This window comes from Apostichopus japonicus, chromosome 7, assembly GCF_037975245.1.
Source record: "Apostichopus japonicus isolate 1M-3 chromosome 7, ASM3797524v1, whole genome shotgun sequence".
NCBI lineage: Eukaryota > Metazoa > Echinodermata > Holothuroidea > Aspidochirotida > Stichopodidae > Apostichopus > Apostichopus japonicus.
This window is the reverse complement of record NC_092567.1, coordinates 14,964,281-14,979,519: the sequence shown is the minus strand read 5'-3', so window position 1 is coordinate 14,979,519 and position 15,239 is coordinate 14,964,281. Positions and strand designations below refer to the sequence as shown.

Here is a 15,239-nt window from a genome sequence, read left to right as displayed (position 1 = left end):
TTTAATTTAATTTTTTTTCTTGAATTTACTTCATAGACATAATAAATATCCTCCTACCTGTAAGATCTTCCTGTATTTACAGATGTGTTCATCTTGTGCGCTGGTGTGTAGTAGATCTCTGTGGTACAGTGGGACCGCTCCGTGACCGGACTGGGAGGTGGATTCAAGGTCTCTTTCGGGTAGCTGCTGTTGGACGAACTGACGTGGTCGGAGCTCATGGAGGAGGCCCCCGTGGGCCGGTTCCGTTCGTGGAACACCGTGGAGCTGCCACTGCATTTGCCGTTACTCTTAGAAGTGCACATGTGGAGGTTGGTAGACTTGATGTGACCGCCCCGGCGCTCGTGACGGGAGAGATACTTCTGGGTGGAGTGCTCCCCGCCCAGATGGTTGAGTTGAAAGGTGTAGGAGTTGGAGACGGGGTCGCACGCAAAGGACCCGTTGGTGCTCCCCTGGTTCCACGGACACCGCCGGACCAGGAGGATGACCCCGATCACGAGGAGGGATATGAACCCGATGGAGACCAACGAGCCCACGGCTGCGTGGGACACCGAGGGACTCTCGTTATTGGTGCCGCTCAAACTGCTATTGATCATGACTGCGCCGACGAAGAAGTGGGGGAGAAAAGAGAACAGAATTGGTGTAAATTCTAACTATGTTCGCCCAAATTGAAACAATGATGGCAATTGTTTTACTGAAACTGATATTGCTATTGTCAATAACTGTATCAGAGAAACAACTTTGTCTAAACACAACAAATTCCGGATAACAAGCCCCATAACAGCTAATAGCACAGTTACCTGAGGATGGGGGAAGGTGTGGGGGGTGGGGGGGCAGGAACAATGCATGTATATTCAGTGGACACCTTCTTAGTAAGTGGTACATGGTGTATTCTCGGTGAAAGAATCAAATATTCTTCAGTTGTCTTCATGGAAATGTTGATGTTTAGGAGGGAAGATATGAGAGCTGCAATAACCTCTTGGGGTCTAGGTAAATACCATCAATAGGGGAATGGGTGGGGGGGCCTGGTATCCGTGATAAATGTGACGATTAGTCGCGGGGAATGATACAGGATTCAAATCTTGCATAGCAGTCTGAATATTCTAAATTTTGTCTCTAATAAAATACTACTATGAGTTCATATTTGGACTTGTATATAGCAGTTTGACCGTTTTGCGATGGGATATCGGATACATTTTTTTGGCCTGACTTACCACATGTCTCCTCATCGCTCCCGTCCAAACAGTCCACATTTTTGTCGCACTTCTGCTTGTTGCTGATGCACTCCCGGGAGCCGCAGGTAAACTGTTCCGCGGAGCAGGGAGCACAGTCCAATTCGTCCATCTCTCCCATCGAGCAGTCCCGCTCTCCATTACAGCGTTTGTCCATGGACAGACACTCCCCCGACTCGCAGCGGAGCTCGTTCCGAGGGCAATATGCTATTTTCAAGATGGAAAAAGGTATTTACGTTTCAAAATCTGGCATCATTCACAACGAGTTTTATCATAAGCAAACAAAGCTAGCTGTAAAGTCATGTAAGAATGAAAACTGAATCTTAGGTGTCAGACAGCCCGATTCATCAATGGGGACTTCACAACACTTGAATTAAAATTTGGCTGCCTATGAATAATTCTTTAATAACTTTTTCCTCTTGGGAATCCCTTGGTCGAACACTCCTTATTACATGAGCAAGAAAACTTAACCATCATGACTGTAACATTACATTGTGTTAGCTAAGGTGTGACAATACAGACCCAGAAGTTACCTGCTGTTCAAGTGTGCTAATAAACAATATGTTGAAAATGGTTAGGAAAAAACAGCCCTCAGCCTTCAGTTTCACTAGTACACATTAAATCTAAAATGTTCTGAGCATATACGAATGCGGGTTATACAATTTTTTACGTAAATTTGTGAAAATGGGTTTTTTTTCCTGCTCTTTTTTCTGGTTGTGGTGGTGGAGGGGGAAGGAGAAAATCAGGTGGTGGTGGGGATGGTGGTTGGGGGGGATAGAAAAGCTGAATAAATACCATTCCATACAAATCACAGGTCACGATGAAGTATGAGGTTTAAGACCCCAACTTAAAACTCATCTTTTTATCTTTAATTATTGATCTTGTTTTTATTTGTCTTAACCTTGTTTATATTAGTTTCAGTAATTGATTAATTGATTTATTCTCTGATTTTGCTTTGACTACAACTGTACGACCTTTAACTACGCTGTATCTTGTAATTGTACTTCTTAAGATTTAACTATAGATCCATGTAGATAAAGTGCTATGTAAGTTACATATATTATTATTATTATTATCATTATAATTATTATTATTTTGATTATTATTTTATTATTATTATTATTATTATTATTCTTATTATTTTATTATATTTTATTATTTTTATTATATTATTTTATTATTATTATTATTATTATTATTATTATTATTATTATTATTTTGACCCTTGTGACTATAACCCATAAGACAAACCTAAATATGGTATCTTTAGTCCCATACAAACAGTCTAAGGTGATTCTTATGGGTTAAGTTGAGCAAATCTGAAAAAAAAGCTTTCCAGCAAAACAAGTGACTGGTTTATGCTGGATCATATGCTTTGTGTTTGTTTGACCATCAGCATGACCAGTACACCTAATAGACATACCAGCCCTACATACCCACTACTTCAATAGAGTATAGTAATAAAGCCCCTTTCATTAAATAGCATGGGTTACTCACGACACAACATTTCGTCGGAGCCATCGTCGCAATCTTTGCTGCCGTCACACTTCCACGAGAGAGGGAAGCAATTCTCCGTTGTGGCCGGACAGAGGAACTCAAAAGGTGAACAGGTAGGGGGCTCTACGAATCAAACAAAACAAAAACAAATGCTGACAATGGAAACAAAATTTGGGGTGAATTAAAATTGTTCAAAAATGAAACAATATATATATATATATATATTTTTAAATTACTGCTGTGTTTAGGCACTACATGAACCGTAACCCAGACTAACTATAGGGAAACTCTTGTACATGTGCTTCTGTATTCTGTGATGACCAAGGCCAAAGCGATGCATAACTTGACTAATCGAGAATACAGACCTAGCAGGGTGTTTCGTTCAAGCGTACAACATATGCTATCTGTTCCTACTGTTCGCACTTCCACCTATGGGGAACGTTGCTTTGCTAGATCAGCTCCACAACTCTGAAACAGTCTCCCCTTACGTCTGAAAACAATCCAACATGTGTCAACTTTCCAGAAAGAACTCAAGACGTTCTTATTCATGAATACGTATCCATTTGTTTAATAACTGTTGTGTCCATTTTGGGTACTTTGCTCCTGCAGCGCTTTTGAGCAGTTTTTTTAGCAGGATAAAAGCGCTTAACAAATTCTTACATTAGTATTATAATCATTAATCTCCGAAGACTTATTAGAGATCACACCCCTGAATCCTGCATAAAGACTATTCATTTTACAGAGTGCTAAACAGACAACGCCGAGAAACAATCCGTTGGGAGAAATTACAAACCAAATCAAATCAATGAGAAAGACAAGAAGGAGGAGAATGTTTACCTCCACAGTTACGTTCATCCAACAGAGATAAGTGAAGCGGACAGGAACACCTGGCCCCACCATCCTCCAGGGCTATGCAGAGATGGGAACAACCACCATTGTTCTTGGCACATGGATGACCAGCTACGGAGAAGAAAGAAACATTAAAGAAAACTGCCAGTTCTTCAGATCAAAACCAGGGTCAGGGCTGTGTGACTTATATACATATATACAACACTGGTGCATGGTACAAACTTGCTCTGAGTAACATTCCCATGTGCTCGGTAAGCATTGTTGGTAAAAATGTCCCATTCTGGTGAACTGCGATCACATTCTTAGCAACGCTTGTTCTGCTTGGTAAAGAATCCAAAAGACGCAAACATGCTGTTCCATGATTGCCTGACAACTCCTTTACACGATGCTTTGTTTCCGGATGAATCGTTAGCAATCTGCACATTAGCCGAAACTGTCACAATGCCCGTAAGCGGTCATCACAGGTGTCACGTTGCCTGCTAGTGTCACATGTGTCACATTGCCTACTGGTGTCAAAATGCCCACTGGTGTCACATTGCCCGTACTCGTGACAATGCCTTACAAGTGCCACATTGCCCTGCCAATGGAATTTCAAAGGCCAGACTGAATTACTAAGACGATTATCCTAACGAGTTGTAGTAAAGGATGGACGGGAGGGGAGACAGGGGAGTTAACATGAGTCGTACCTGCGTGTAGAGGGCCCACGGCGAGGACGTCGCTCAAGTAATCCAGAGGGCTTAGGATGAGTTGGGGGGTCTTGTTGGGTGCTCGTTGCTTGCTGATCCTCTGTATGTGGTGCAGCTTCTTATCCGCCCAATAGACATAATTCCCGCTGATGGTCAGTGCGACAGGGATACCGCTGGGCAGCTGGATCAACTCCTCCCTGAACGATCCTGGAATGGACAAGAAAAATAATCAGTAAGCTCTTTCGATGGATATCATGCAAACAGAAAACAGCCAGGTTTCTCTCACCTGCAGGAGCAGAAATTAATTATGGAACAACAAAAATTAATGTAAAAGAAGTGCAGGGCTTCATTGGTACACAAGACTGCCAAGAGCCAATATTGTAATTACATCACATTGCTAGGAAGAATTAACAATCGAATAGCCATTTGCCATGGATTACAGAGCACTCACTGTTACTTCATTTGATTTAGGCATATTACCTTACAACCGACAATTTCATCGGTTCAAGCCTCCAATAACCAACAAACCAAATTTCAATCACATCAAAGTCTGAACTCAAAATTAGATTGTAATTGATTATTCAACTAGAACAGCATTATTTGCTATTGTAGTTGTTAATTTGCTGTTTTTTTAAATGAGATTTAATTACTTACACTGGCCTCATCCTTGGTATATTTAATCAAGCAGGTTACTTTCTCATATTATCACTGAATCACATACAAACAAGAAACCGTAAATTTTCAAGCTGATGGTAAGAGAAACCATGATAGCATCAGAACTGGTGTGTTATTTTAGAAACACCCCACCCCCCCCCCTCATAAAAAACCTAGTCCAAGTGAGTGGAGTGGTGGGGGGGAGGAGGAGGAGGAGGAGGAGGAGGAGGAGGAGGAGGAGGAGGAGGAGGAGGAGGAGGAGGAGGAGGAGGAGGATGGGGGTGGCTAACCTGTGGCGTCTACAGACTCGATTCTGGACAGGTAAGAGTCAAACCAGTATATCCTCCCAGATGCGGGATCGGCGGTCAACGCCTTCACATCTCCGAGTCCGCTCGTGACGATACCGAAGCTCTTGTCCCCGTCTAGAGATGTCCGCTCTATCGAGGGCTGGGTTATACTGTTGTACCAAAACATGAAGCTGAAAAAAGGAAGGTAAATGAGGTGCCGATTAGGTCCCAGCTAATTAAGCTGATTAAGTTTAGTGAGTGGTATTACCAGATGTCCAGACACTACCTACCACTTTGTGTCACTCACAAACTGCTGCAAACTCGACAACTGTAAATGATGCCGTTTTTTTCATCTTCTTTTTTTTTCAATTTCTAAAATGGGGTATATTTTGCATGGCTGAGCCACGTGCTATAGAATGTGACTGATACAAGGTTGATAAAATGACATGTTTCTGTACGGTGCATGTAGACAGATGGAAAACATGTCAAAGTTAATGGTTTACTTGACCACAGAAAAGCTATTTAAGCCATTACTCAACCAACTTTTCATTTCTCTTTGCTTCTTTTTTTGTGTAGCTGTTTATGTTTTTCAACACTTGCTTTTGTTTTTCCAATATTTGTAAAGTTGCAATTTTTCAATTTTCTGAAGTTGCAATTTTCTAAAGTTGCAACTTTCTTTAGTTCCAATTTTCTTAAGTTCCAATTAATCCAAAATATGTTTTCAACACTTGCTTTTGTCTTTCACATTTTAGTAAGTTGCAAGTTTTCAATTTTCTAAAGTTGCAATTTCTTAAGTTCCAATATTTGTAAGTTACAATTTTCAATTTTCTGGAGTTGCAATTTTCTTAAGTTCCAATTTTCTTAAAAGAATGAAGTGCATACTTGTTTGTTATGTCATTTCTCATTCCCTTTCATTGCTGTCCACAGCAAAAATAAACAAAGCAACTGATTTTAATCAGTATTAAGCGCGAGAATTACTTTCTGAATTAACAGATACGTTCCCTGCTGGGACTTTCCAAATTAAACACTTTTCTTTTCCGTAACTAATAAACCTAATTCCCAGGCACAATGAGAATCAAGTTTCTACAACCGTGTAGGTGTTGAACATTTTCTCATATTTTGCAAATTAAACAACAGGTCTATTCTGTCAAAACTTTTTGTAGGCTTCTTACGTATTTGAAACGAGACAAATTTATGTTACTTACCAGACAGTCCATGTTTATGAGATATTATTGCAAAAATGGGACATAATGGGACAAAACACTTCCATTTTACTAGATCCAACTGTTTCATCCATTTACTTTCATTGGTGAGAAAATCTGTAACAATGTCTTCATGGGATATTCGTGGGACTATTCCTCTCTTAGCTTCCTGTACAATAATTAGTGTAATCCTGCTACCGATGGGCTTCCATGCTGCACCCCAAACCCATTCTGTATGGATACACTCTACGGCTTGCCTTGTTTTATCACAATTTTGAAAACTTGACTGCATCGGACCCTGCTACCCTAACACTGCTCCAAAGCAGGTTGTTCGCAGGGACACAGTTCTAAGAAATACCCGGTTAGGAACATTGGAGTACTGGAGTAATGGGGGTGTCGTTTACTTTACTCACCCTTTTTCCGCTATAAGTGTGAGGAGCCTGGGACGTCGTTGCGGTCCCTCCACCACCACGCCGATTGGTGTTCCATCCAACCTGGTCACGTTGATGACATTTGTGACCGCGTCCGTCCAGAACAGTCTGTGACCGTATGGATCCAGCGCAATATCCACAGGGTTGGTGGTGCTGTCGGGATCTCTAGGGTCGACTAACCAATGATTGACTAACACTCGCATCTGTCAAGACAAATCAATCGGTGAGTTACCTTAATTCACATAAGTTACCTAACTTAAGCTACCGACCACAACACTGTCAAGACAAATCATTCAGTGAGATACCTAACATGACATAAGTTACCTAACCTTAAGCTACCAACCACATCACTGTCAAGAGAAATCAAACGGTGAGTTACCTTACATGACATAAGTTACCTAAGCTACCAACCACATCACTGTCAATACAAATCAATTGGTGAGTTACCTTACATGTCATAAGTTACCTAACCTTAACCTACCAACCACATCTCTGTCAAGACAAATCAATCGGTAAGTTACCTTACATGACATAAGTTACCTAACCTTAAGCTACCAACCACATCACTGTCAAGAGAAATCAAACGGTGAGTTACCTTACATGACATAAGTTACCTAACCTTAACCTACCAACCACATCTCTGTCAAGACAAATCAATCAGTAAGTTATCTTACATGACATCAGTTACCTAACCTTAAGCTACCAACCACATCACTGTCGATACAAATCAATCGGTGAGTTACCTTTACACGACTAAGTTACCTAACTTAAGCTGCCAACCACATCACTGTCAATACAAATCAATTGGTGTGTTACCCTTATATGACATAAGTTACCTTACCTAAGCTACCAACCACATCACTGTCGAGACAAATCAATCGATGAGTTACCTTATATGACATAAGTTACGTAACTTAAGCTACCAACCACATCACTGTCAATGCAAATCAATCGGTGAGTTACCTTACATAACATAAGTTACCTAACCTTAACCTACCAACCACATCGCTGTCAAGACAAATCAATCGTTAAGTTACCTTACACGAAGTAAGTTACCTAACCTAAGCTACCAACCACATCACTGTCGAGACAAATCAATCGGTGAGTTAACCTTACATGACATAAGTTACCTAACCTTAACCTACCAACCACATCACTGTCAATACAAATCAATCGTTAAGTTACCTTACACGAAGTAAGTTACCTAACCTTAACCTACCAACCACATCACTGTCGAGACAAATCAATCGGTGAGTTAACCTTACATGACATAAGTTACCTAACCTTAAGCTACCAACCACATCACTGTCAATACAAATCAATTGGTGAGTTACCTTACATGACATAAGTTACCTAACCTTCAGCTACCAACCACATCACTGTCAAGAGAAATCAAACGGTGAGTTACCTTACATGTCATAAGTTACCTAACTTAAGCTACCGACCACAACACTGTCAAGACAAATCATTCAGTGAGATACCTAACATGACATAAGTTACCTAACCTTAAGCTACCAACCACATCACTGTCAAGAGAAATCAAACGGTGAGTTACCTTACATGACATAAGTTACCTAAGCTACCAACCACATCACTGTCAATACAAATCAATTGGTGAGTTACCTTACATGTCATAAGTTACCTAACCTTAACCTACCAACCACATCTCTGTCAAGACAAATCAATCGGTAAGTTACCTTACATGACATAAGTTACCTAACCTTAAGCTACCAACCACATCACTGTCAAGAGAAATCAAACGGTGAGTTACCTTACATGACATAAGTTACCTAACCTTAACCTACCAACCACATCTCTGTCAAGACAAATCAATCAGTAAGTTATCTTACATGACATCAGTTACCTAACCTTAAGCTACCAACCACATCACTGTCGATACAAATCAATCGGTGAGTTACCTTTACACGACTAAGTTACCTAACTTAAGCTGCCAACCACATCACTGTCAATACAAATCAATTGGTGTGTTACCCTTATATGACATAAGTTACCTTACCTAAGCTACCAACCACATCACTGTCGAGACAAATCAATCGATGAGTTACCTTATATGACATAAGTTACGTAACTTAAGCTACCAACCACATCACTGTCAATGCAAATCAATCGGTGAGTTACCTTACATAACATAAGTTACCTAACCTTAACCTACCAACCACATCGCTGTCAAGACAAATCAATCGTTAAGTTACCTTACACGAAGTAAGTTACCTAACCTAAGCTACCAACCACATCACTGTCGAGACAAATCAATCGGTGAGTTAACCTTACATGACATAAGTTACCTAACCTTAACCTACCAACCACATCACTGTCAATACAAATCAATCGTTAAGTTACCTTACACGAAGTAAGTTACCTAACCTTAACCTACCAACCACATCACTGTCGAGACAAATCAATCGGTAAGTTACCTTACATGACATAAGTTACCTAACCTAAGCTACCAACCACATCACTGTCGAGACAAATCAATCGGTGAGTTAACCTTACATGACATAAGTTACCTAACCTTAAGCTACCAACCACATCACTGTCAATACAAATCAATTGGTGAGTTACCTTACATGACATAAGTTACCTAACCTTCAGCTACCAACCACATCACTGTCAAGAGAAATCAAACGGTGAGTTACCTTACATGACATAAGTTACCTAACCTTAAACTACCGACCACATCTCTGTCAAGACAAATCAATCGGTGAGTTACCTTACATGACATAAGTTACCTAACCTTAAACTACCGACCATATCACTGTCAAGACAAATCAATCGGTGAGTTACCTTACATGACATAAGTTACCTAACCTTAAACTACCGACCATATCGCTGTCAAGACAAATCAATCGGTGAGTTACCTTACATGACATAAGTTACCTAACCTTAAGCTACCAACCACATCTCTGTCGATACAAATCAATCAGTGAGTTACCATAATTGGTAAGTTACCTATAAATACGTCAAAAGTTACCTCAATGAAGCTACCTCCTTATGTAAATGCAATTTGTCTAACATTGTCCAAGACCAATCAATCAATCTATGTCACCAAATATGTCATAAGTTACCTAAACTGAGTTACCTAATTATGCAAATATGCATTTTGGCTGTCAAGACAAATCAATCGGTGAGTTACCTTAAACGACGTAAGTTACCTAACTTAAGCTTCCAACCACATCACTGTCACAAATCAATTGGTGAGTTACCATATATGCTAAGTTACCTTATTTGTCAAAAGTTACCTCAATGAAGCTACCTCCTTATGTAAATGCAATTTGTCTAACATTGTCCAAGACCAATCAATCAATCTATGTCACCATATATGTCATAAGTTACCTAAACTGAGCCAACCTAATTATGCAAATATGCATTTTGGCTGACCGTCGTACCATTCAGTTTGTTCTTAAAAACTCAATACATCATCATTGTTGCTGGCAAATAAGCCAGAAGGTCCAATATTGGTCACTCACATTCAAACTTTAGATACGTTCCCCCACAATCTCTAGGAATATCCACAATCTCCGAGGGCCTAAAACCTCTTTTTGATATTTCTTACAATGACAGATACACCTAATAGGATGACCTAAGAGGTAAGAGGATTATCCCCAACCCCCCCCCACCCCCTCAGAGCCCCCTTCTCATTTGTTTTTTGACTTACCCTTAATCCATCAATCTGTGATATCATAATATCTTTCTGCCTGGCATCAATCCAGATTAAACTATTATTTTTACGATCGTATTCGATGGCCTTCACGCTCCTCAAGTTGCGAATCGGAAGAGTTATATCAGGGTGGTTGTTGTAGTCTATGTGAAGACGTCCCACCTTATTTTTCACACTGTACAATAGGAACTTCTCTGGGGCTGTAGGTGAATTAGGTGAAAAAGTTTCAATTATTACTTTATTGGCATTTAGAAAGGACAAGATTTACTGTTTTGCAAGATTTTGAAATCATTAAAGACGTAATATTTGTGGGCGTTTGTGGTAAGAATCCAATGATGACATGATTTGTCTTTGTATGTAGTCTTTGAATCTTTGTAGAGAATGTTCACATTTGTATTTTCATATATATTTATTTATATATGTATAGTTTAGTTAGTTACTACAGGTGCCATTCTCAGAATAGAGGGCTGTATTGTTTTATATGACAAAAGTCACTCTCGGAATGGCATAGATCCAAAGGTGTCACATGATTGCCACAATACACACAAGATAGGTGTCACATGATTGCCACAATACACACAAATTAAATGTCACATGGTTTTCACAATACATACAAGATAGATGTCACATGGTTGTCACAATACATACAAGGTAGACGTCACATGGTTGCTACGATACATACAAGATAGACGTGACATGATTGCCACAATACATACAAAATAGGTGTCACATGGTTGTCACAATACACACAAATTAAATGTCACATGGTTTTCACAATACATACAAGATAGATGTCACATGGTTGTCACAATACATACAAGGTAGACGTCACATGGTTGCTACGATACATATAAGATAGACGTGACATGATTGCCACAATACATACAAAATAGGTGTCACATGGTTGTCACAATACATACAAAATAGATGTCACATGGTTGTCACAATACATACAAGATAGACGTGTCATGATAGCCACAATACATACAAGATAGATGTCACATGATTGCTACAATACATAAAGATAGATATCACATGATTGTCTACAATACATACAAGAGATGTGTCTTATCATTACCACAATACACACAACATGGATGGCCACATAATTGGCATGACAACAAATTTTGATATCACATGATTGCCACAAAACTTACAATATAAGAGTCACAAGTGTGTTTTGATCACAATCATTGGCATAGTAGGCCATACTTTCACAAAGGGTCACATATTGTTCACCATAGATACACACAAAGCGCCATAAATAATATATAAAGTGTGCGATATAAACACATGCACACAGATTGCCATCAGAAATATGTAAGTGTACCATTACACAGCCTGGACAGAGTGCCACGATTAAGGCAAGGTTGGTATGCTTACCTTTGCATGTCTTGCCATCCTCATTAAGTTCATAATGAGTGGGACATTCACATCTAAAGTTCCACTGGTTGGTCTTATTGGGAAGAGAAAGACATAGGTGCTGGCAGTCACTGTTGTTGAATCCACATGCATTCCAGCCTGCAGGGTAAACACAGAGTGTTTGTTTGTTATTGTACAATGTGATTGTATTATGAATGCTTGTACAATCAACCATCCTCACTAGTCTAATCCAACCACACATAGTAAAGCAGGCTATACCACCATTCCTCAATCAGCAGCCTGTCACAAAATCCACCCACCACCAACAACAAGGCGTTCACAGTTACTCCACGAGTAGCTATTGGAAATGCTGCATATTGCAATTTATTATATAGGGGGGTTACAGGATGGGGAATCCACCTCAGGGAATCTGAGTTTATGGTACTCCCAATGAAGCCATCAAAACACACGTGGGTTAATAAGAACTTGAAGTTGTTGTAACATTTGTAATTTACAATATATATATGTGTGTGTTAACAATCAACAGATTATTGTTTCCAGTTCTGTCCATTAGTTCATCAAGTCAAAGATATATTACATAACATTTTACTTTTTAGATAATTTGTAATCCTCCCTTCCTTACTGTCCCATACCCCTCAACCCTGTGAAAATTACCCTCACCTTATGCCTTCCCCTCAGTCCCTTACAAGCTCCTCCACCCACTACAAGTTACCCTCACCTTCTACCTTCCCCTCAGTCCCTTACAAGCTCCTCCACCCACTACAAGTTACCCTCACCTGCTACCTTCCCCTCAGTCCCATACAAGCTCCTCCACCCACAACAAGCCACCCTCACCATCTTTCTACCTTCCCACATTCCCTTACATACATCTCTACGTGGCTTTCCACCGAGTCACGCAGTACTTCTTTGAATGCCGACCTACCTGTTTGTTTAGATGCATGGAAGACCATCAGATCGGTTACTATGACTCCGTCTTTTAACTTCTGAATGATGGTGTGGTTGCTTCCGTCACTCTTATCGGCTCGCTCCACCGTCTTGGTCCCGCTGTCGATCCAGTACACAAAGTCTTTGAACTGGGTCATACCCATCGGTGGGCTCGCTGGCATTCTCACGGTAGTACGGGGCTGTTGACCTACGGAACCCAAAAGGAGATAAGACGTCTACCACACAAGAAGATTCTACGGATCCCATTTTTTTTTAAGGTTTATTTGAGATTGAAACAGCAGTGTCTGTTTAGTATCTAGTTTGCTTGTAACATTATACGCCGTAACATAATACGCCAAGTCTTGACCAAACTCGATTTCCATTGGACAAGCTTATAATGCAATTTACCTGTTGTAGTAAGTCAACCCTTTTTTAATACCCGAGAAATTGACAATTCCAACTTCGCACTGACAAATTGATAGCACCAACTCCCAACAAAAATTTGACTCAGAAAATAGCAGAGGTTGAAAAATGATTACTAGAAAATTAAGTATCAGAGATGACTTGAGGTACGAGACTGATTTTGTTGTAGAACTTTACGAACCACAGCCAAGCAGTGCTGGCAGCACTTCCATATCATTGTTTATTTTCCTGTTAAGATGTTCAGCTCTAAAAATATCCCTTATTTCTGGGATACTCCTTTAAGACTAACAGATTGACATAAACACTGGGGAGTGGGGGGGGTGCCTAGTCTTAAAGGAGTATTCCAGTCATTTGTCATATTTTAAAGCTGAAGAATAAAAACTTGTCATTGTGTTACATTAGTTATACATTTTCTGTGTAACTTAGGTAACTCTAAACAGACAATTTGTAAGGAAAAGAAGTAATATCTGATCACAATAGCTGTCGGTTATTTTATTCTAAACAAGCTAATTCTTATAACTCTTAGAAAGTACAAAGATCACCACAGGTCGGTTCCTTTTGTAACGAGCCCCCCCAAAAACAAAGTGCCAAATTTAGGCCACTAATTTATTATTTAAATGTCCCCATACTGCACAACTGGTTTCCAATCTCATAAACCCTTTTAAACATCATAAATCATCATGTCGTTTGAAGACGGTATTTTACATTAATATTACCTTTTTATAATATCTTGTTTGTTATAACCTCTTATTGTACTTTTACAACCTCCTATTGCATTTTAATAATCTCCTATTGTTTTTTAATAACCTCTTATTGTATTTTACTTTTTTGTGTTGGTATTTTAGGATTATTTTTATTAGGTTATTATTTGTTTTCACTGTATTTATTTCCTTTCAATCGTTTTTTGTTTTTGTTTTTTGTGAAGCGCTTTGATACTTATTTCTATATTTATACTGATTTAGCCCTATATAAATGACGTATTTATTATTTACTTATTATACACAGAATTGAACCATTTCTTAACAGTGACCACCTGTTTGTTACATTTATTTCCATGGAACACAAACAGTTGCATCTGTTTCTCTAATGAGACGATCCTGCCCTCTCGTTCCTCTTACCTAACATGTCGGTCGACTCGATGAGGCTCTGGTCCAGATTTGCCCAGTAGAGTCGTTTCTCCATGTAGTCTATGGTCAACCCTTTCACATTGCCACGGTCTCTCATCAGGGTCTTCCGGTGGGTTCCGTCCAGGAAGGCCCGTTCCAGGGTCCCCATGCCCCAGTCGGCAAAGTACATGTACCTGCAATAAGGGCAGACATGTTCTGTCACGTTGGTTTTTAGGTTCTAGCTTCAATTGGGAATTTTCACTTTTTAGCATTCAAATTGTAGACTTTGTAGTCAATCTGTTTTATCGCTTTACTCTTCACCAGTGCTTTTAATCGTTTTTCGATCTCATATTCCTGTATATATCTGTATATGGTATATGTATTTACTGTTTTATGTCATTGTATTTTCTAGATGGTTTGTAAAGCGCACAGATGCATCGCGCGTAGTGCGCTATATAAGATTTTATTTACATTACATTACATCATAGTTAGAAACAAAAACAATATATCAACTTGATGAATACAGTAAAGATAGGACATAAATTATAGTCCATTACAATCTCAGAAATCATGTACTGAATTCACTTTGCTACTTTAAGAAGTGGATGCACCAAAAATATGAATACACTCATTTTCTAAGCATTCTTTGTCAACTCTTGGCAACGAATGTCCGAACCGTTCCCAATCTGAAGTTACGACAATGCAGCGTAAAATGGAAAAAAATAACAACAGATTTTGTCAATGTGTGTCTATGGTATCGAACCAGCTTGCTCCAAGTTCACACTTTGGTTAAAAAAAACTTTTGGACTTCAAAGGAACATGTCTCGCTAATCAATAAAACTCTCACCAGGATGCTCACTTTTATAACGTTTTTTTTATAAGGTCAAAA

General features: G+C 39.4%; 1 protein-coding gene and 1 long non-coding RNA gene across 2 annotated transcripts in view; one reads left to right on the top strand and one right to left on the bottom strand.

Annotated features, from left to right (window-relative positions):
• The window catches only part of LOC139969428 (uncharacterized), a 125,505-nt gene that overhangs the window by 43,458 nt on the left and 66,808 nt on the right, over positions 1 to 15,239 (top strand). The gene's annotated exons all lie outside the window — the stretch shown is intronic.
• LOC139969424 (low-density lipoprotein receptor-related protein 6-like) overlaps positions 1 to 15,239 on the bottom strand; it is a 72,371-nt gene that overhangs the window by 5,012 nt on the left and 52,120 nt on the right. Inside the window, exons 11-21 of the mRNA XM_071974371.1 lie at positions 14,363 to 14,544; positions 12,820 to 13,029; positions 11,898 to 12,035; positions 10,512 to 10,714; positions 6,818 to 7,038; positions 5,206 to 5,393; positions 4,262 to 4,468; positions 3,564 to 3,686; positions 2,727 to 2,849; positions 1,212 to 1,436; positions 58 to 595 (exon numbers count right to left, since the gene is read on the bottom strand). Coding sequence (XP_071830472.1) covers positions 58 to 595; positions 1,212 to 1,436; positions 2,727 to 2,849; positions 3,564 to 3,686; positions 4,262 to 4,468; positions 5,206 to 5,393; positions 6,818 to 7,038; positions 10,512 to 10,714; positions 11,898 to 12,035; positions 12,820 to 13,029; positions 14,363 to 14,544 — 2,358 coding nt within the window. The remainder of the gene's footprint in view (positions 1 to 57; positions 596 to 1,211; positions 1,437 to 2,726; positions 2,850 to 3,563; positions 3,687 to 4,261; positions 4,469 to 5,205; positions 5,394 to 6,817; positions 7,039 to 10,511; positions 10,715 to 11,897; positions 12,036 to 12,819; positions 13,030 to 14,362; positions 14,545 to 15,239) is intronic.